A 20715-nucleotide genomic window follows, 5' to 3' on the forward strand; every position below is an offset into this window, starting at 1 on the left:
TTCAACAATTTAATTTAATTTTTAATTTAAAACTAACATTTAATTTTCCCTTCTTCTTGCAGCAAGTACAAATGGATTCTGGGAGAGGAGCCGGTAGAGAAACGCAGAAGGCTCCAGAATGAGATGACAACACCTCCTCTAGATTATTCCATGCCTGGCCCTTACAGGAGGGCTGAGGCAGCTGCCGCCTACCCAGAAGGGGAGAACAGCCACGAGAAATCCAGTTCGGAGAGAAGCACCCCGCCATACCTTTCTCCAGAATACCCAGAAGCAAGCAAGAATAGCAGTCAGAGCCGGGAGGTTACAGTGCTGTATTCAGGGGCCCCAGACCACCACCAGGGGTCCCTGCTCCACGAAGAATTAGAAGACCAGATGCCCAGGTTGGTAGCAGAAGAGTCTAACAGAGGCAGCACAAACAAGGAGGAGGCACACAAGGGACCTTTTGTAGCTGTGGTCGGCGTCGCCAAAGGCGTCCGAGATTCGGGGGCTCCCATCCAGCTGATCCCCTTCAACAGAGAGGAGCTGGCCGAGAGGAGAAAAGCCGTGGAGTCCTGGAACCCAGCACCCTACTCCTCTGGGGCCTCCGGCGCAGCCCCAGCTACGGCCGCTGGGGGACCAGGCAGAGGCTTCGACGAGAGCGGAGGCCACAGCGCGCCCAAGATGAAGAACCACAGGGAGCTAGAAGAACTGAAAAGAACCACAGAAAAACTGGAACGTGTTTTGGCCGAGCGGAATTTGTTCCAGCAAAAGGTCAGGGCCACACCTTACTGCTGGGACTGAGAGAGCGTTTTAACCTGGAGAACCCAGAGCCGAGGCTCAGGTGGATTCCCTGGCCTGGGAGGCCTCAAGGCAAAAGACACCATTGAATCGTTCTGTGCCTTGTCTCATATTGAATGAACGAGAATGGGCTTCCCCTCCCGTATTTGGGGGAATTGGGAGAAGGTCCCTAAGTGGCCCGTGTATGGAGTACCCGTGGAGTGAATGTATTAGGGGACACGCCTTGGCACGCTCGTAGCATGTGGGGGTCATTGCGTTTCTGTTTCTTGGACTGCAGGTGGAGGAGCTGGAACAGGAGAGGAATCACTGGCATTCCGAATTCCAGAAAGTCCAGAGTGAATTGGTAACCTACACCACCCAGGAGACCGAAGGCTTATACTGGAGCAAGAAACACATGGGCTATCGCCAAGCTGAATTCCAGATTCTGAAAGCTGAGCTGGAGAGAACCAAGGAAGAAAAGCAGGAACTGAAAGAGAAACTGAAGGAGACAGAGACACACCTGGAAGTGCTGCAGAAGGCTCAGGTCTCCTACCGGACCCCAGAGGGAGATGACCTAGAAAGGTTAATTCCTAGGGTTTAGTTCTCAGTTTGTGAGTGCTAATGGGAAAGCAGGCCTTAGGACCCGCCCCCCCTGCCCCCTGTCACTGGCCATAGATAAGGGAGGAAGCCTTAATTTAGAGACCACCAAGGATCGAGGAGTTACCTAGAGAGCTGCAGTCGGCCTCCCCGTGCTCAATGGCACCACGCTTTCTTCTTTCTGCCTAGCTAATGGATGCATCATTATTGAGGAATGTAGGCCCGTTTTTAAGGGGCTTCATTTGTTCTGATGGCTAATGACTTCATGTCATCTCTTCTGCCCCCCTCACTCCATCATACAGGGCTTTGGCCAAGCTTACGCGGCTGCGTATCCACGTCAGCTATCTCCTTACTTCTGTCCTCCCTCACTTGGAGCTTCGTGAGATCGGGTTTGACTCAGAACAAGTGGATGGGATCCTGTATACGGTGCTGGAGGCAAATCACATACTGGATTGAGCACCGGACTATATACTCTATATACCCTTCTGTACCCTACCCTGCTCTTTTGTCTTCTCTGGTCTTCTCTTATCTTCACTTCTTCCTCCCCTCCCTCCCCTTCTCCCCCTCTCTCTCCTTGTGTGTGTGGTCTCTTTCTCCTTCTCACCTTTATGCCTTATGTAGAGAATATTTGAGTAAATCCTGGCTCTTACTCAGTCTGCTTCTTATTCAGTTTTCGTGTGGAGAAAGAGGCTAGTTTCATAGGCTTTCAGGAGTTCCAGGAACAGAAAAGCAATAGTCACCAAGCCAGGTGACCTGAAAGCTTTAATTTTCATGACGTAGATACTTGACCTGTTTCATATCCTTTCTGAAATGGTTTGTATGCACTTAGGTTCAATCAGTCAGCAAATACTGTGTCCAATGGAGTAGGTGTTGGGAGATAAATTAAGAAGTATAATTCATGGTTTCAGCCTTCAAGAATCTGAACAACCTAGTTGGAAACACAGGACACATACCACATTAACTAACTGGTACAAGTGAGTGGTACAGACATGGTAGGGAGGTTCTGGGGGAGGAAGGTGAAGGAAGGCTTCACATCAGAAATGGGACCTAAACTTAGATTTGTTTAAAGAACAAGCATGACCATGCTGGCAACAGTGGCAACAATGGTGGTTCTTTAGATGATAGGACTATGGTTGATATTTTTTTCTTCTTGCTATCTTCCTGCCTTTTTCAAATTTTCTATAATAAACCCATTATTCGTCTTACATTGGAAAAAAATAAATTGTTTTTAAAAAGAATGAGGTTTGGATTTAGATCTCAGATGAGAGACTCTTGAACATATAATGTAATTTTATATTTATGATTGATATTATATTTAGCATCACCTCCGGAAGAATAGCATGTCCAAAAGCAGGGGAAAAGCTGGAATGTGAAAAGCATGTTCATTTGGTAGAAACGATGGGTTCATGTAAAGGGAACCAAGGTTGAATAACAGCCCATCTCCCCAGCCGCACACAGTATTTGCACTTTCATAAGTTCTGAAAAAGAAATCAGGGCTCCCAACTCAAAAAATATGTGTCACCAGACTGGGATTTCAGGTGGCGAGGGAGCTATTTTAGAGCAGGGAGATCTATTTACTATCCCTCACTCAGAACAGTGCTGAGGAAGGGGGCTGATCTCCTATTACCCGAAAATAGTAAAACCTATACCCTTGTAAAAGTAGACATTTTGTTTACTCATTGCTTTATTGTGTTTATATAGAACGGACTCTCCAAAAAGTTCAAGGCACTCTTCATCAGACGTTGAACGATGAACACATGAAAATATACCAACAATGAAAAAGAAGTAGGAAGGGAGAAGCAATCAAAGTGGGAGAGGTGGGGGCGGCGGGATCAAGCAATGGCAATAGGATTAGGTAGTGCCAAGGAATGTTTTGGAGATCTTTTCCCATGCAGAGTTACTTTGGAAAACCCTCCCGAGCTTATTTTTCCTCCTTGGAGATGAGGCCTGGTCCAGGTACTGTCCAGTGAGACCGTAAGGAGTGGGAGGAGGCCTGAGCCAGGCTCCACCAGCAGAACCAGTGCTGATAGTTACCCCGGGCCCCACCACCCACCCCCGGGCCCTCACCTCTCCGCAGCTCTAGCCTGCCACCTGATTCATCTTCAAGCCAGACATTTGGGGTATAATATCCAAGGCCCCAGTTGTCTAAATAGAAATATGCACTGAAATTGGGACGGGGGGGGGGGTAGGAAGCACATTCAGCTATCCTCTCAGCGATCCTTACTCTTCAGAGGGGGTGCTGTGCAAAAGTGGGACTTGGCCTGGAGGCAGGCAACACGGATGGAAGATGGTATCAGAAAAACATTCATAGTGTTGAAGGTCCAGCCTGTGGCGGAGGGAGTGAGCATGTGCGGCCATGTGTTGGGTGAGTGAGGGGCAAAGTAGGAAAGAATATGGGAAGTTGGGCTCTTAAGAAGAAAAGGGGGGGTGCTTGGGTGGCTCAGTGTCAAGCAATTGCCTTCAGCTCAGGAATTGATCCTGGGGGTACTGGGATAGAGTCCCGCATGGCAGGCTACCCATGAGGAGCCTGCTTCTGTCTCTGCCTGTGTCTCTGCCTCTCTCTGTGTTTCTCTCACGAATAAATGGATAGAATCTGTAAAGGGGAAAAAAATAGAAAAAAGTTGGAGAAATGTCACCACTCTTTACGAGCACTTACTCCCCGCCCATTTCCGAGGCCCAACCCAGAGGGCTGCTTCCAGCAACAGTTTACGTGTGTGACTCCATTTACTACAATGCCGATTCCAGAGCTTCCCCTTTGTTACCTATTTGCAGTGAAACCACGCCAGTGTGAGGACCTTTTAACCAGTGTTAAATGCCACGATAGATTAAAGAATGCCCCCCAGCCTTACCAGAGTTGGTCCAGCATGGAGGCAAAAGCCACCCAGAAACCAGAAGTGGGCACCTCCTCCTGGCTCTCCTCTTAGGTTAACATAATGATAATTGTCCTTTCTAACATCCCTCCTGTTCACCCTTTAACTTTTCCTTTTCCCAATCAGCCTTCAGGCCCTGATCATCTCATGCCTGTAAAATGGAAATCAGCTCATCACTGGCCTCCCTTTCCTCCTGTTCTCGTGCCTTCCATCCACTCGACTGTCATGAAACTGCTTTGGATGACCTCCTCAGGGCTGTGCCTCTGCTCAAAGACTCGCTGGTGCTTCCAGAGCAAAAGCAATACAGAGTCCCACGTGGCGGGCACTGTGCCCTCTAGACTCCTCTTTTTAGCATTATAAGCACAAACCTCATTCCATCCTAGCTGAGCTTTTTTTTTTTTTCCCAGTTTCTGAACCTGCCCAGAGATGTTCTACTCCACCTTTGCTATTCAGTTCCCTTCACCTAGAATGTTCTCCTTCGTCAACTTTCCTTTGGCTGGAATGTCAACCTCCCCCACCCCACAAATTCCCCTAAGTAACCCAGCCAGGCATAATGTTTTCTTTGAAGATGTAAGTTTTGTGTCAATCACAAGACTTTTATCGCAAACTTCCTTGTCCTGTCTTCCTATTAGAAAGCTCTAGATTCAAATAACTAACTGCCTACTTGACATTTACATTTACATGTCTCACAGGCATTTCAAATAAAATTTGTTAAAAATAAACAGTGATGGGACGCCTGGGTGGCTCAGCAGTTGGGCATCTGCCTTTGGCTCAGGGTGTGATCCCGGATTCCTGGGATCAAGTCCCACATCAGGCTCCTTGCATGGAGCCTGCTTCTCCTCCCTCAGCCTGTGTCTCTGTCTCTCTCTGTCTCTCTGTCTCTCTCTCCTCTCTCTCATAAATAAATAAAATATTTAAAAATAAAAATAAAGGGATCCCTGGGTGGCTCAGGGATTTGGCGCCTGCCTTCGGCACAGGGCATGATCCTGGAGTCCCAGGATCAAGTCCCACATCGGGCTTCCTGCATGGAGCCTGCTTCTGCCTCTGCCTGTGTCTCTCCCTCTTTCTCTCTCTCTGTGTGTTTCATGAATAAATAAATAAAATCTTTAAAAAAATAAATAAAAATAAACAGTGACACACCCCAGGACAGTTCTTTCCCGCAGTTATCCTCATTTTAGAGAATGGCACCTCCACCCACCTGTCACAGAAGCTAGAAACCTGGAAGTCATCCTTAGTTTTCCTCTTTCGTAGTCCCCCACGTCCAATCTGTCAGTTCTGTTGCCAAAATAGATCTTGACTTCACTGGCTTTTACCACAGCCACCTTAGTCCAAACAACCAGCAACTCCCGCAGATAATTGTGGCTCCCAACTGGTGTCCTTGCTTCCACTCTCATTCCCACAATTGTCTTACCACAACAGCCAGATGTAAAAAAACAACAACAAAAACAACAACAACAAAACAAAACACACACACACACACACACATACAAATCCGATGACATAACTCCCTGCTGAAAGCCCTCCAATGACTTCTCATTGCACTTAGAATAAAACCCACCCTCCTGGGGCCCTTAGGTGGCTCAGTGGTTGAGCGTCTGCCTTTGGCTCAGGCCATAATCCCGGGATCCTGGGATTGAGTCCTGCATTGGGCTCCCCACAGGGAGCCTGATTCTCTCTCTGCCTCTCTCATGAATAAATAAAATCTTTTTAAAAATCCACCTTCTCTACTTCGTCTACTTTGTGTCTTGCAACTTTTCATCATTACTCACTTTTCCTCTTCCTCACCATGGTCTTCCCACTGACACAGGTCAGGCTCTTATTTACCTCTGAGCTTTTACCCATACTGTTTGCTCTTCTAGAACACCCACCTCTCCAATTCTTACAATTTTCTGTTACCTATCTGGCTGTTTACTTTCAGTCATTCAACAAATACTGGCTACCTACTATGTCCTGTGTGATACACAGTGGTGAACACAGCACACACGATGTCTGTGTGTCTCTTTGCCTAGTAAGTTCCACGAGGGGAAGGGCCACACTGGTATTTGCCAACTGCTTTATGCCCCAGCTTAGCATAGTACCTGGTTGATAGTAGGTAATCAATAATTCTTAATGAATGAGCTAATGATGGGAACTTGTCGATATTTCCATCTCCCTCGAGAGCCTGTAGCAGCACTTCATTCATAGAAGGGGTTGTGAGCTAGGTAGATAAAAACAGACAAAAAGCATTTCAGAATGCATGAGCTGGAGTGACCTAGCGTTTCTCTTAAGCTGAGTTTTCGTTTGGATAATTGGAAAGGCTGCCAAAGGCAAAAGGGAATATGGCTGTTCTTTCCCACAGACTCCAAATGTTATCAAAAGGAAGCTCCCTAGCATGCAATTTTAAAATACTGAGACTTACAGACTGCAGTCAGGAGGTCTATAGAGACCAGATCGTGAGAGAGAGAACTAAAAGAAGAATAAAAAAAACATTTCTGAAGAGGTCTTCCATTCCCTTTTGCCCAGAGCAGTGATAGCATCTTTCAAGAGAAGACACAGGGGTCCTGGGTGGCACAGTCAGTTGAGTGTTTCTGCTCTGGTGGTGATCTCGGGGGTCTTGAGATCGAGCCTCAAGTCAAGCTCCATGCTTGGCTCAGGGCGTGCTTGAGTTTCTCTCTCTCTCTCAAATAAATACTTTTTAAATAAATAAATAAATAAATATTAAAATATTTAGAAAAACAACAACAGGATAAATAGGAGCTACCCATAAAGAGTAGACAGAGCAAGCCTCTCTTTTTTCTATTTTCTACAAGAAAATAAGTCCCTGGTACATGTCAGGAAGTCAGTACATGCTTGTTGGATGAACAAATGGGCAGCTAGCAGAGGACCAAGTCAGAGACTTGGTGGCCCCCTGGGTGAGGGGCAGAAAGATATGGTTGTCCATGTCCAGTGATTGCGAATAATCTGGGTCAATAATTTAGAAGCAGAGGCTTAATTGGCAGGCTCTCGGTTCCCAAGGGCAGTCCCCAGATAGAGCACATATCAGAGTTCTGTACTATGTATGAATCAAAAGCTGTCTCTGTAGTACCACATTAGGAGTGAAGCAGGGGGTATGCTCAATAAAGCTAGGGATGAGCTCAGGCCGAGTCAAGTGTAATTTCCCCCAGAGAATAACGTGTTCTTCTTAACAAGGACACCCCCTAACTTACTTCTCAGGGAGAGAGGAAATTCAGGGACTGTGCTTTTTTAAAGATTTTATTTATTTATTCATGAGAGACACAGAGACCTAGGCAGAAGCAGGCTCCCTGTGGGGAACCTGATGTGGCACGCAATCCCAGGACCCCGGGATCACGCCCTGAGCCAAAGGCAGAAACTCAACCACTGAGCCACCTAGGTGCCCCCCAGGGACCATACTTTCTGAATCCAAAGTCAGGGCACATGGTTGGATAATGAACTAGATGGTTGGAAAGAACTAACCCAGGTAGTCTTGAAACTTTAGTCATTGAGACACACATAGCATTCATTTTCTGCAGAAGTAATGTGTTTTTGTTACTTGCCTCCATCTGCAAGTCCAAAGTTTTGGTATGAATCATCTGAAACCCCAACCCTTTTTTTTTATTTTTATTTATTTATGATAGTTACACAGAGAGAGAGAGAGAGAGAGAGGCAGAGACACAGGCAGAGGGAGAAGCAGGCTCCATGCACCGGGAGCCCGACGTGGGATTCGATCCCGGGTCTCCAGGATCGCGCCCTGGGCCAAAGGCAGGCGCTAAACCACTGCGCCACCCAGGGATCCCCCAACCCTTTTTAGATGAGATTAGTTCAGATGGTTTGGGTGCCTTCCATGTGCCAAAGATATTTCACACCTCTGACCACTGAGTCCTCAAGGGCAGGCAAGATGACTTCAGGCAGAGGCTCAGGAAGGTGCTCCCAAAAGGTCTGATTTTCCACAAGGCTATGGAAACCAGTGAGGATGCGGAAGGTGGAGGTGTGTGGGGGAGGGTTTTCCAGGTTGTAGGGAAGAGTATGTTAGTAAAGTCCCAAGACTAGGTGGGGGGAGGGGTTATGAATCAAGGAATACCCAAGTGTGTTAGAGGAATGTGAAATTATCTCATTTGAAGCACCAGGAACAGAATGGAGAAGGGCCGGAGAAGGGCCAGGGCATATCAGTAAGGGGATGGGGGTGGGGGCAATGCTAAATCTGTTTACCAATGGCACCCTTGTAGGCTACGAAATAGGAAAGTGGTGGTTGTATCTCCCCAACCGTCCCAGAGTTGGGGGCATTAACTCAGATTGCAGTCCCCTTGGAATAAGATTTTCTCTAGAAGTAGGTCCTGATTGATCATGGTTCTGTTCCGCCTCAGATTTTTTGCAGATCTGGATGAAGGGCAAAGAGCCATCACCCCTCCTTTCTTCTCTACCTTCTCAAATCTGCTCTTCCTCTGGCCTCTGTCAATGGAATCTGATGAGCCGAAATCCACCCAAGGTCTCCAAGGTATTTTGACTTTTGGGAAGAATCTTGAGGAGTTTTGACCCAAGAAAGTATCCCTTGCTGGTGTAGATTCAGATCTGTGGTGGGAAATATACCTTGTCATCTGCCCCTGCTCCCCACAGGCACACATTTTGCTGTGACTTTGACATGACCCTCTGGGTCACCAACATGCTTGGAACACAGTTAATCACTTGTCGAGGACCTGCTCTATGCCATGACCACACTGAGAGGCAGGCATCATGTCCATTTCACATTTGTGGAAACTACAGTGTAAAGAATTGAAGTGACTCTCCCAAGGCCACACAGAGAGCCAAACTGAACCCGGGTTTGTCTGACTCCAAAGCCCAGGCTCTTGGCCCACTACTCCCACTGCTTGTCTTGAAAATAACTAGTCTCCTCTTCCTCCTTTTGATAAGAAAAAGGCTAAAGCCAGCCCACACTAATAGGAATTTCCAAGGAAGAAAGTTCCACAGTCTCACACAATGTTTAACTGCCCTCATGATCAGGAAATTGTTCACTTATGTAACGAATATCCCTCCAAACAATGTGGAAATTCATTTCCTCTTGACTGGGTTTTTCACTCAGAGCTGTCACTTGGCAGCTTTCCTGATATCAAAACAGCCATCAAGATCCTATTCTTACACTCCAGGAGGTCTTGGACTTCTTGGCCTCTGCTGGGAGTGCTCTTACTGGCTCCTTTGTACCGCACCCCCACCGCAGACAGTGCTGAGGTGGGCAAGTTTCTTGGGGAGTGCAAAAGTGACACTTGAGAACACACTAGTTTATGATTACACACAGAAGAGTAAAATTAACCACCTGAGGTGCCTATGGAATTGCCAAGAAAAAATGACACCATCTTTGTCATCTTGTCTCTTTCTTGATTTCTACTTCATCTCCATGGAAGGCTCTTGAATGATTTAGTTGAAGAGTGCATGTGTTACTCAGAGAAGTCCCCTACTCCCCCTGAGATTCCAGTGTCCACTGCCTCTGAATCAGTGTTCTAGTTTTTCTTAAGCCCATTGGACTCCTCTTCTCATTCTGGCTCCTTTTTAAAGAGCACTAAACTGAGAAACTAGAGCCAATGCTGATGGCAGTGGCTAATCTATGACTGAATGGGTTTCTCTTGCTAGAAAAATATACATGGGACTGGGTGACTTTGTGGTTGAGCGTCTACCTTTGGCTCAGGGTGTGATCTCTGGGTCCTGGAATCAAGTCCCACATTGGGCTCCCTGCATGGAGCCTGCTTCTCCCTCTGCCTGTGTCTCTGCCTCTCTCCCTGTGTCTCTCATGAATACACAAATAAAATCTTTTTAAAAAAAAAAAAAGAAAAACATACGTGCTTTCTCCACCACCACCCCCCCCACCCATCAAGGCACTCAGTGCCTTTCAACCAAAGGAGCAGTCTTCACCATATCATCAGACAGTCTTTGTGGGGGATGCTGATGCACCTCCTTGCCTCCCACTGGGTGATTCCAGAAATAAACGCAAATAAAGAGGCTGCTTGTGATTTTGTCATGTTTTTCTCCTGAGCAACCCGCAAGGAACTTTGTCAAATGTCACAGACCTAGAAAGGGCCATTGGAGTAAAAGGGCTGCCACCGAAACTCGGGGTTGCCTGCTCCAGCCACTCATGCTCATTTGGCACCTTATTTCACGCAGCTTTATTTACATATCTGTTTGAGAGCACAAGTGTTTTCTCAATGTTACCCCCACCCACCCACCCACCCAGGGCCATGACTGCAAATAGAAAGCTCTTCGAAGCCCTCTGAGGAAGTGACTTATGAAGTGGCAGGGGTGCCATTCTGGAGAAATAGGAATTTCAGGGGACATCAGGAGAGCCAAACCAAATGATCTGCCCTTGTAGGGTGACCTCCTGCTTTGTGAAGCCCTGAGGCACTGCTGCTCGCTCATTTTGGGAGGAAAGAGGCCCAGGGCAAGGAACTGCGGACAAGAGTTATCTGGGACTTCCTGAGCAGCAGTTCTCAGGGAAGTGGTTTGCTTGTGTGAGGCAGGGTGGTGGTCCCATCACACCTTCTGTATCGCTGTGCCAGATAAAAACCTGTTAATATTTTATCAGTGATCACATCGCGGCATGGATGAGCCACCGCATTTAGGGCCAAAGAGAGAGATAACCTGCTGGACTTCCTGTTTAAGGATCTCTCTCCTGTTGAGATAACAGGATTTCCCATCAAAGCTCTCAGCCGCTTGGCCAGGAAGATCAGGCTGGGCAAAGGCCAGGCTCCAGCCAGCTGAGGAGCACATGCGCTTCCCAGCCTGGGGCCTCTGTGTCCCCGAGTGGGCAGCTATGACAGGCACCAAAGAACCTCCTGCCCGCAGGCCCAGGGCTGAGTGGGAGGGCACAGTTGACCCTGCGAGGCCCTGTGTGCTTTCCCTTAGCACTATACACTTCTCCTTCCTCTCTCCCTTCTCCCACATTTGTGCTTCTCTGGTCCGGGGCCAAAAGGCCTCAGGTTACCTGGATGGGCACTGCCTCTGCTGCCCCCAACAGATGCCAGAGACCTGCCCCAGAGAAGGAGGTAAAGGACGGGAGGCTGAGCCCCAGGGTCACTCTTTCTGCTGGAGCCACTTGGGAGTCCTGTGAGGTAAACTCAAAGGGGTTCTGGGTGGGCGGTGCAGTACCATCCTGTTCCCTCCTGAACACTGCTGTCTGCCTTTCTTCCCTGTTTCCCGTGCCCCGGAGACCGCAGAAAGCACTTTCTTTTGATCATCCTTCCCCTGCCCTCTGCACCCCACCCCCTCCAATAGCTCAAATGGTGCCAGACCCTCCCTTCATACTGATCTGGATCTGAGGGGACTTAGAAACCTTTCCAAAGTAGCCCTTGGCCTTCTGGCACTTCCCTCCTATCTGTCACAGGACAGGCCATATCATGCCTTGTACCACCCTTAGGTGTGCATGTCTTATCTGGTCCTGGATCAGCTGTGAGCTCCCGCAAAGCACAGACTACCTCGTTTGCCCTTGTGGCCCTGAAAGCCTTTCGCACATCGTCTGACACTGAGCGAGGGCACAGGGAGTGAGGGCACGGGTAGTGTGGGCTGGCTGGCTGGAGAGCTGCTTGAGTGGCTGTTCCGGTGGCTGCGAGCAGGTCCTGCAGAACGTTGGAGCTTGCCCTTCCCCCCACCTCAGAAGCCAGTTTCAGCCGATCAATAATCACATAGCAGTGGGTCACTATTGTGGCCCCAAAGGGGACAAAGCATGAGTCACACTATTATCAGAGGAATGAGGGAAGGCAGAAACATCTCTCCTTGTGCAAGGGTCAGAGCCATCAGTTTGGGGCATAAACCCAATGGCCCTCACTCGCCCCTTGGTTGTGGCTAATCTAAATTACTTTATGATGGAAGGCAATGGGGTGAGCTGAAAGCTGTTCAACTTGGACTCAGACACAGGGAGATTTCTAAGAAACTATCTAGAGAGAGGCTTTTCTTGCTGTCCCAGCCAAAGAGAACAGTTGCTCTTTCTCGGCTCTGCCCTGGTTTTTCTAGTTGAGGATGAAATTCTCACATCCTCCATAGAATCTCCACGGATTAAAAGTCCAAAGGAGGGCATCCCAGGGCAGCCTCATCCTAAGACGAAGGGAAGCTCTGTGCCCTCTTGCCCTCCAAGGCCTTTATATGCCAGCTGCAGATAGAGACAGGGGGGCTGCAGGACTCTGAAAAGCAGAAGGCACTCTTACACCATCCCAGGCAACATCCTAGACCCACACCACTATGGGAAGGCTTGCCAAGCTTAGAGTCAGACTCCGACACTCTTTGGCTTTGGGGAATTGACTCACCTCTCTGGGCCTCCATTTTGTTTCCTATAAAAACACCTGCTTCATTTCGGGTATTTGGAGAATGCAAGGAAATGGTGAATCTGTAAAGTGCTTTGGCTGCCAGCCAGTGACTCATCAGAGCCCACTCAGCATAACACGGTCAGCAAGGCAACCCCATCTTCCAGCCCCTAGGGGCCCCCAGTCAAGTGGGCTGGGGGCTCCTGGTGCCAGACCAGAAACATGACCCCTTTTCACCTTCTGCCCAGAGAGCTCCTTCTCTCCACACTTAACTCCTGCCTGTCTCTATTCTCTCTAAATGGGCTTGGGTGCTGGGGTCTTAGCCTCTTCACCAAAGAAGGTCTACTTGGAGGGTGCAAGGTCATGCCTGTCATATCAGGCTCCTGTGTGCCGAGGCCCACTTGGTCCAGGGGCCCTGGGTAAGCTGAATCTTGTGGGGGGCCGGGGGGGCATCATTGTCAGTGTTGTCACAGTTAACATCTTTATGACTTAGGCTTTGTTAATTCCCCATGAGATTCAAACACAGCCTCCCAAACTCTCACTCCTCTGGAGTTAGGGAAATTAGAACTGAGGTGTTGTGTCTCTTTCAAATGGCGTGACTTCACTGGCCATGGGGTGCTATCCTCCGGCAGCCTGCAGACCCCTGGCGGGCTCACTCAATTAGTGGGTCAGCAGAGTCCTATCTGGAGAGGCTAGAGTCTGGGGCCCCAACACCAACAATGTGGCCCTGGGGGAAAATTCTCTTTATTCATGTGGGCTTTGGTTTCCCCATCTGTCGAATGGAGACTATCAGGTCTCCTTCACCTTCCTCAGAGTGCTGGTTCAGAGAATGAAAGGAATAAACACACAGCCATTTAGTAAATAACTTTGATGAAAGAATTGTGAAGAGGGAAGAAAAGGTTAAGGTTCCCTGGGAAAGGTGGAGGGGGTGGTGGTAGTATCCTACTTTCATAATGTCTCCAGTAAAGTCTAGAATGTTTTACCCACCTGGTGGGAAGAAACGCCAATTTCTGCCTTCCCTTCCCCCTGGCCCCATTCTCTCTGTCATGCCTGCCCTGGCTGGGCCCCTTTCAATTAATAAAACAGTAACAGAATGACTCAATCAATAAGTGTTTATTGATTACCTACTATGTGCCCAGCACTCTTATAGCTAGTCTGGGAGATACAAAGAGGTCTCGGGGATGGTCCCTACCCTCAAGAGTTTACAATGTCCTTGTGAAATCAGATACACACAAAAAGATAACTACCCATCAAAAATTGTGAACAATAAGCATCAGAGAAGCAAGAGTTATATACACGGAGGGATAGAGGAAGGAGCGTAGGAGAGAAATGGAGTGGTGAGAGGAGACTCGGTGTAGGAGGTGGTGCTGAGCAAGTTCTCCAGACAGCAGGAGGACTTGACTAAGAGGACAGGCCCTTCCAGCTTGGGAGAAGAGCTCAGTCATAAGTAAGAAGGTGGAGAGGTGGAAGGCATGTCAGAGACCACGAATGACCCTCTTCCGCTGGCACTGAGGTGTGGGAAGGCAGCCCGGAGTTTGTCAGAAGCCAGGCATGCTGAGGCTGCTGAGAGAAGAGGCCTTTGGTCCATCTGTGACCCACACCTCCACTCCCATCCCAGGGGAAATAGAGCTCTTCCACACTTCGGAGCTAGATGCCTTCTAGCAACTCTGAAATGCCTGGCAAAGGATGACGGAGAGCATCTGATGGGTGACGGCGGCAGGTGGAGGGGCTCCCTGGTGCTGTTGTCTTTCAGAGGCTCCGTAGTGCTCTGCGGGGTGGGGGGGAACCCCTGGCAACTGAGCCCAAAGTTCTTATTCTTTCTTGGGTGGCCTCAAGGAGTGGTCTCTTCCTCAGTCCCCCAAGTCTCCTGTGCTGCCCCCCACCCAGCCAAGAGCCATGTCTAAAAGTGCTAGTTTCCCCTTCCTAAGGGAACCACCGTGGGGGACCCATAGCCCTGCTTCAGCAGGGGGCCAGGGCAGAGAGAGGCAGGGGCTTTGGTGAAAGTTGGGGTTGCAGCTTCTGAGGCAATGGAATTCCTCGGTGGAATCAGAGTCTGCTACTGCCCTGAGCTTTCCAACCTATCTTCTTCCTTTGTGCTTTCCTCTAGAGGGAAGAGGGGTGCTAGATCCCCCAAACCCGCAGCGGGAAGGAATTCTGGGAAATGCCCTGGGCAACGGTTTGGGTCTTTTTTTAATTCTCTTTGGTCCTCAACTGCCTTCCTTCCTTCCCTCTCGTCCTGCCTCTGTCTTCCCTCAGTACCATGGGATGGTCCACGCACAAACCGGTCTGAACCCTGTGGAGTCATAACAACAATGGGATGGAGGCTCTGGGCTCCATTACTGACCAGTTTCTTTGGAGAGAAGCTTGGGAAGTTGGTGAGAGCCAGGCCCACAAAAGCCACCACTCCCCGCCCCCAGCCCCAACCCTAGCTCCCCCAGCAATGAGCTAAGAACCAGCCTGAGCCAGAGGGGAGGGTCTTTGATCACAGAGAGGGTTAGTCAGTGGGATGTAATTAGTGGGTTTGGCAGATGGATTCCCAGGTAAACCAAAGGGCGGAGGGAAGCCTCTGTGGCCTGGCCTAGGCTGCAGGGTGGAGTTTGGAGTAGAGGGTTGGGGACTCAGAGCCGGGGGTGGGGGATGGGGGGTGGGGGGTTGGTGGGAGGGCCGTGGGCAAGGTGAAGGGAACAGAAAGGCTGGCTTGGCAAGCAATCTTGACAATCGAACCTGCATGCTGTTGCACCAGTTCTCATTTCTGCCTTCACTTGATCCAGTGGGCAAAGTCAATCTAGCCTCAGCAGCACCTTCTGACATGATACAGTGCCAATGTCCCTCACCTGTGGCCCCAGGGGTGGTGGTTTGGGAGGTGCTGTTCACTGGTTTTCACAGACTCGGCCACCAACCGCCCCCCTAGCTCTGGCCCCTGGTTCTTCACACATACCCTGTCAGGCTGTAGGAGTTAAACTCGCTCTTGGCTTTGGGCGGTTGACCCGGCCTTGGAGAGCCTCTAGTTGCAAGGGGCTGGGCCTGGTAGGAGTCATAGTAGTCGGAGCGATTTCCCTGGAGTGGGCAGGAAAAGCAGAGGATGATGCCAGCTACCAGGGAGAACAAGGAGGAAATAATGCCCAGGTAGAGAGCTTCTCCGATCTCGAACTTCATGCTATCGGGTACCAGCGGGGAGTAGAAGTCCCGCAGGATCCCGTGAAGGTTCCAGGCAACGGGGATGAAGCCCAGGAGGCCTCCAATGATGAAGAAGACTCCACCCACCACCGCCAGTCTGTCTTTGGCTCGGGAGTCCTGGCAGAAGACAGTGCATCTCATGCCCACCACAGAGACAATGCAGGCCAACGAAGAGATCGCACTGGATGTCACCATCATGGCCTGGGCAGCCTGGATGTCAGCAGGCAGGCCTAGGAGGGTGCTGTAGATGTCACACTGGGTTATGCCTGTGCTGTGTGTGGCGCACTCCATCCAGAGGCCCTTGGAGAAGCCGACCGCCGTCACGATGCTGGTACCAACGTAGGAGCTTGTTCGCCAGCTGGGAAGCAGCATGGCCACCAGGGTGCCCAACAGCCCCAGGAGGCCTAGGATGTAGCCTACAAGTTGGAGGCCGAGAGAGGCCATGGCGGACCTCCCAGCAGAAGTGTCTTCAGGGCTTGTTCCTTTGCCTTCCGGGCTGCAGCTCTCGTTCCTTGGATTCTGGCCCCTAATCCCTCATTTCAGAGTGTCTCTGCCAAGCTGATTTCTCTCCTCCTTACAAGTGTCTGTGGGTGGCCACAAGCAGGCTCAAGAAGGCATCTAGAAGACCTAAAAAAAAAAATCCATAAACCAGATTAAATATTGACCAGAAGCTTATGAGAAACCAGAAAATGCTGGATGCCTTTTGACCTTTGTTATCTTTAGAAATAACACATGAGAAAGGAAAAAAAAAAAACTTTGAAAGTAGAGCCAAAATGTCATCGCCTCCTGCGTAGGCACATACCCTTAGGTTGGCAACCAGACAAAGCCAGGGGCCAGACGGGTGGCTCCTTTCCGAGAAGGTAGTGGTGGCAGTGGCGGTCGTGCCGGTCACGTTGGCTCCAGGTCAGGCTCCTAGTTGGCATGGTTCTGTCTCCAGAGGCTGCTGTCTAACACATTGCCCAGCAACAGGGACATGGGGCCCCTCAATTGCAGACTAAGGCCAAACTCCAGGAGCCTGGGCCAGGAGGAATGGGTCCCAGGACATAGCTTTGGACTCCAGGCTATCAGAGGCCTCTCTCAAACCTCCAGGGGCCTAGAGAGCAGTGGTCTAGCCCTAGGTTGTTCTTCCCAAGGTGAAAAATCTACTCCAGGGCAGGTTAAGGTCAGCAGAAAAGACTTCCATCCCCCTCGGAGAGTTCAGGTCCGCCCAGTCCTGCCCAGATTCCCTCCGCAAGCCAGCCTAAGGCCTCCTCCTGCATGTACACCACACTCCAATATTTCCTGTCTGCTCTCTTAGTGGTTGACCCTACCAGTCCCAGCCTCTGAGATAATGGGGAAGGATTGGAGAGCAAAGGATGTGCCAAGGCCCGGGGGCCCCCTGAAATTCCTTAGGCTCTCTCCTAGCAGAGAGTCTAGAATGGAGACAGGAAAGGGAAGCTGTTCTACAATGGAAACCTTTGTAAGAGGAAGGCATCTGAGCAGATCCTTTAGAATCTCAGAGCTGTGTAGGATTTTGCGGTGTTCAAGGAGCACCCCCCCACACACACACACACACACTCTTGCCAAGGCTCACCATCTTTTAAATGTTGAGTATTCCTCAGGAGTCCATTCTTTCCTCAGCCAACATTCTGTCCCTGAGCAAATACGCTGCATGACTTAATCTTAAGTGGACCTAACCCACCCCCATGACTTAATCTCCAACCCATCCACTGACACTTCCAAATCTGAATTTCCATCATAGATCTTCCTCCTGAGCTTCAAGACTGCCAGAGCAATCACCTATGTAAAATATCCACTTTGGGGTGCCCGGTTGGCTCAGTTGGTGAAGTGTCTAACTCTTGACTTCAGCTCAGGTCATGATCTTGGGGTTATGAGATTGAGTCCCATGTCGGGGTCTGGGCTCAATGGGGAGTATGCTTGAGATTTTCTCTCTCCCTCTCCCTGAGGCCCACCCCACCTCAAATAAATAAATAAATCTTTAATTCCAGGTCCATCTGGAAATGCCATAGGCACCTCAAATTTGACACGTTCAAAAGAGAACTCTTCACCTCTCCTAATGCACACTTTCCCAAACAGTTCTTCCCTGAGTCCCCTATGATCACTGAAAGATAACTCTACCCATTCCCTTGCACCAGACCAAAAGCCCGAGAGTGATTCTTGACACCTCTTTCATGCTGATTCCTCACCTTCCATGGTCAATATCTCACCAACTCCACCTCTTGTATACACCTCAAATCCATGGCACCCTTCTCCCCATTCCTACTTCTACTTGCCCGGGTCAGTGCTTCACCATCCCCTCTTCCCCAGACTGTAGCAGTGACTTCCTAACTGGTCTCATTTCCAGTCTAGTCTCTTACAATTCATTCTGCACGTCGTTGTCAAGGTGATCTTTCAACACATTAATCTGATCAAGTGTCTACAGAAAACATTCCAGTGGCTCCTCATTGGCTAAAGGATAAAGTCCAAACTTGTTTGTGCTCTATGACCTCTCAAGCTTCATCTCTTGCCATTGTCCTCCTCATATTCTTGCTGAACTAACTTATTCTCAGTTCCTCAATCATGTCATCTTGTCTTTTGCTTCCAAATCTGAGTGGAGGCTGTTCCTTCTGTGCAGGATGCCCAGCATTCTCCCTCGGTTTACTGCCTTCTCTCTGTTTAGGGTTCAACTCTTATGTCTCTTCCTCTGGCTTGGGTCAAATGCCCGTCCTCCATGTTCTTGCAGCATTCTGTGTTTCCTTAACCCCATCGTGGTAGTACAGTAGTAATAACACTAATAATAATAATAATAATAATAATAATAATAATAATAACAATTATATAGTGCTTCCGATGTGACCATTATAAGTACTCTATACGTGTCAACTAAATTGTCATGATGTTTTGTGGTAGGTGCTGAGGGTAGGTGTTTCCTATTTAAACCCTTATACTTCTGGGGCACCTGGGTGGCTCAGTGGCTGAGTGTCTGCCTTTGACTCATGTGATCCCAGGGTCCTGGGATCGAGTCCCACATCAAACTTCTCACAGGGAGTCTGCTTCTCCCTCTGCCTATGTCTTTGCCTCTCTCTTTGTGTCTCTCATGAATAAATAAATAAATAATCTTTAAAAGAAAAAATAAAGTTGAGAGAAGGAACTGAAGGAAGGAGGGAAATGAAGAGGGAGAGAGACAGAAAGGGAGAAGAGAGAGGGAGAGAAAGCATAGACACAGAGAAAGAGAGCCAGAGAGAGAGAAAGAGAGAAAAAGAGTTTCCTATTTTCTGTATAGGCATTTGCTGAATGTCTTGTCTCTTTCAATTCTAAACCAGTTGAGGGAGGAAATATATTAAACTGATTAATTATTCAATATTTTAAACTTAGATTAAACTTCTGTTGTGCCTCTGCAGAATCAGGCACAGAGCTGCCAGTCAATACTCTTTATTGCTGATGGACACAACAAGGCCAATGTTGATGCAGAGCAGAGCTGAGTAGGAGCCAACACGCGTCTGATGGGATGGGGAGGGAAATCTAGTTTGAAATCTCAGCTCTGGTGCTCACCAGCAGTGACAATGCACAGGTCCTTTCTATGCATTGGTCTTCTTACCACTAAGCTGCTACAATTCTACCCTATCTTGATCATGACTGTGCCTTTCAATGGCACCTTCAGTGCTGCTTGCAAATCCTTCTACTTTTCCCTGGTGAGCATCTCCTGGTGACTTGTTTTTTTTTTTTACCTCCCTACCCGACGTCCTCCCTGTGAGACTACTACCTTATCCTCATCATTTTCTTACAATTGAGGTTCCTGAAAGAGCCATTTTATGTTGATGTCTCTACTTCTTTCCCATCCCACCCACTGCTCAAGCCTCTGCAGTCTGGTTTCTGCCATTAGCCCTTCCCTAACACTAAGGTTGCCCACAGTTTTCTTGTCCCCAGATCTGTCATCTCACTTTGTCCCTCTCCTTCATAAAAGTGTATTCACCTTTGTTTTCTGTGATACCACTCCTGGTTTTCCCTGCCCCTCAAAATGATGCTTCTAAGTCCTCTTTTTTTAAAGATTTTATTTATTCATGAGAGACACACAGAGAGAGAGAGAGAGAGAGAGAGAGAGAGAGAGAGAGGCAGAGACAAAGGCAGGCTCCCGTGGGGAGCCTGATGTGGGACTCGATCCCAGGACCCTAGGATCACGCCCTGAGCCGAAGGCAGACACTCAACCACCAAGCCACTCAGGCATCCCCTAATCTTCTTTATAAGTTTTTCTTCTTGTGCCCTCAGTATAAATCTTAATATTCCCTGCAGAGTCTCATCTGGAGTTTTAGACTTCTCTTCTCATCCCTCACATTCTCTAGGGGTGGTTTCATCAATCTGTCTCTATGCTAAATGATTCCTGAATCCGTATCTCTGGGACAGATCTCTCCCATGAACTCAAGATTTGTATAATTAACAGCATTTGGAATGACCCCATCTGAATATTTTCATGGCATCTCAAACTCAACATTTGCAAAGCTAAAATCATCTGCTGTCTTCCCTATCTTCAAACAATTCTGCACACCATGTTCCCTATCTCACTAGGGCCATCCTTCATCCAGCAACTCAAGCCAAGCATCCTTGATTCCTCCCCTCTTCTTGACATGTAACCAATTATAAAGTCCCATCAGATTTACCTTTAAAATATGTTCTGAATGCATCCACTTCTATCTCCACTATGTAAACTTCAGTTTGAAATTAGAAATCTCATGGGCACCTCAGACTGGTCTAATTCCACTTCTGCAATCAATTATCCATCCAGTAGCCAACGATCTTTCTAAAATAGAAATCTAATCCTACACTCCACACCACCACTTCGCCATGCTTTAAAAACTTCAGGCCCTCTTAATTGCTTTCAAGACAAAGTTGGAACTCTCTAGCATGGGGAAACCAGGAAGGCCCTCCATTGTCTGGCTCCTGGTTTTCTTTCCAGCCTCATTTCCCACCAGTAACCTCCAACCTCATGCTTTATGCTCACCCACACACATGTGCATGGCCACACATACACACACATAATCTAGCCACAAAAGTGTGTACTTCCCTGAATTTGCCTTTCTCTCTGT

General features: G+C 48.7%; 2 protein-coding genes across 5 annotated transcripts in view; one reads left to right on the forward strand and one right to left on the reverse strand.

Moving 5' to 3' along the window:
• MORC4 (MORC family CW-type zinc finger 4) overlaps positions 1 to 2591 on the forward strand; it is a 53154-nt gene extending 50563 nt beyond the window's left edge. For 2 of the 3 annotated variants that reach the window (XM_072817867.1, XM_072817865.1), the window contains 3 exons: positions 63 to 750; positions 1055 to 1338; positions 1656 to 2591. In XM_072817867.1, coding sequence (XP_072673968.1) covers positions 63 to 750; positions 1055 to 1338; positions 1656 to 1809 — 1126 coding nt within the window. In that variant the 3' untranslated portion in view covers positions 1810 to 2591. The remainder of the gene's footprint in view (positions 1 to 62; positions 751 to 1054; positions 1339 to 1655) is intronic. The other variant, XM_072817866.1, reaches the window with a different exon arrangement.
• Positions 2592 to 13572: 10981 nt separating this feature from the next.
• The window catches only part of CLDN2 (claudin 2), a 29557-nt gene continuing 22414 nt past the window's right edge, over positions 13573 to 20715 (reverse strand). For both annotated transcript variants that reach the window (XM_072818297.1, XM_072818296.1), the window contains exon 2: positions 13573 to 16282. In XM_072818297.1, the coding sequence (XP_072674398.1) occupies positions 15407 to 16099 (693 nt within the window). In that variant the 5' untranslated portion in view covers positions 16100 to 16282 and the 3' untranslated portion in view covers positions 13573 to 15406. The remainder of the gene's footprint in view (positions 16283 to 20715) is intronic.

Source organism: Canis lupus, chromosome X (genome assembly GCF_048164855.1).
Source record: "Canis lupus baileyi chromosome X, mCanLup2.hap1, whole genome shotgun sequence".
NCBI lineage: Eukaryota > Metazoa > Chordata > Mammalia > Carnivora > Canidae > Canis > Canis lupus.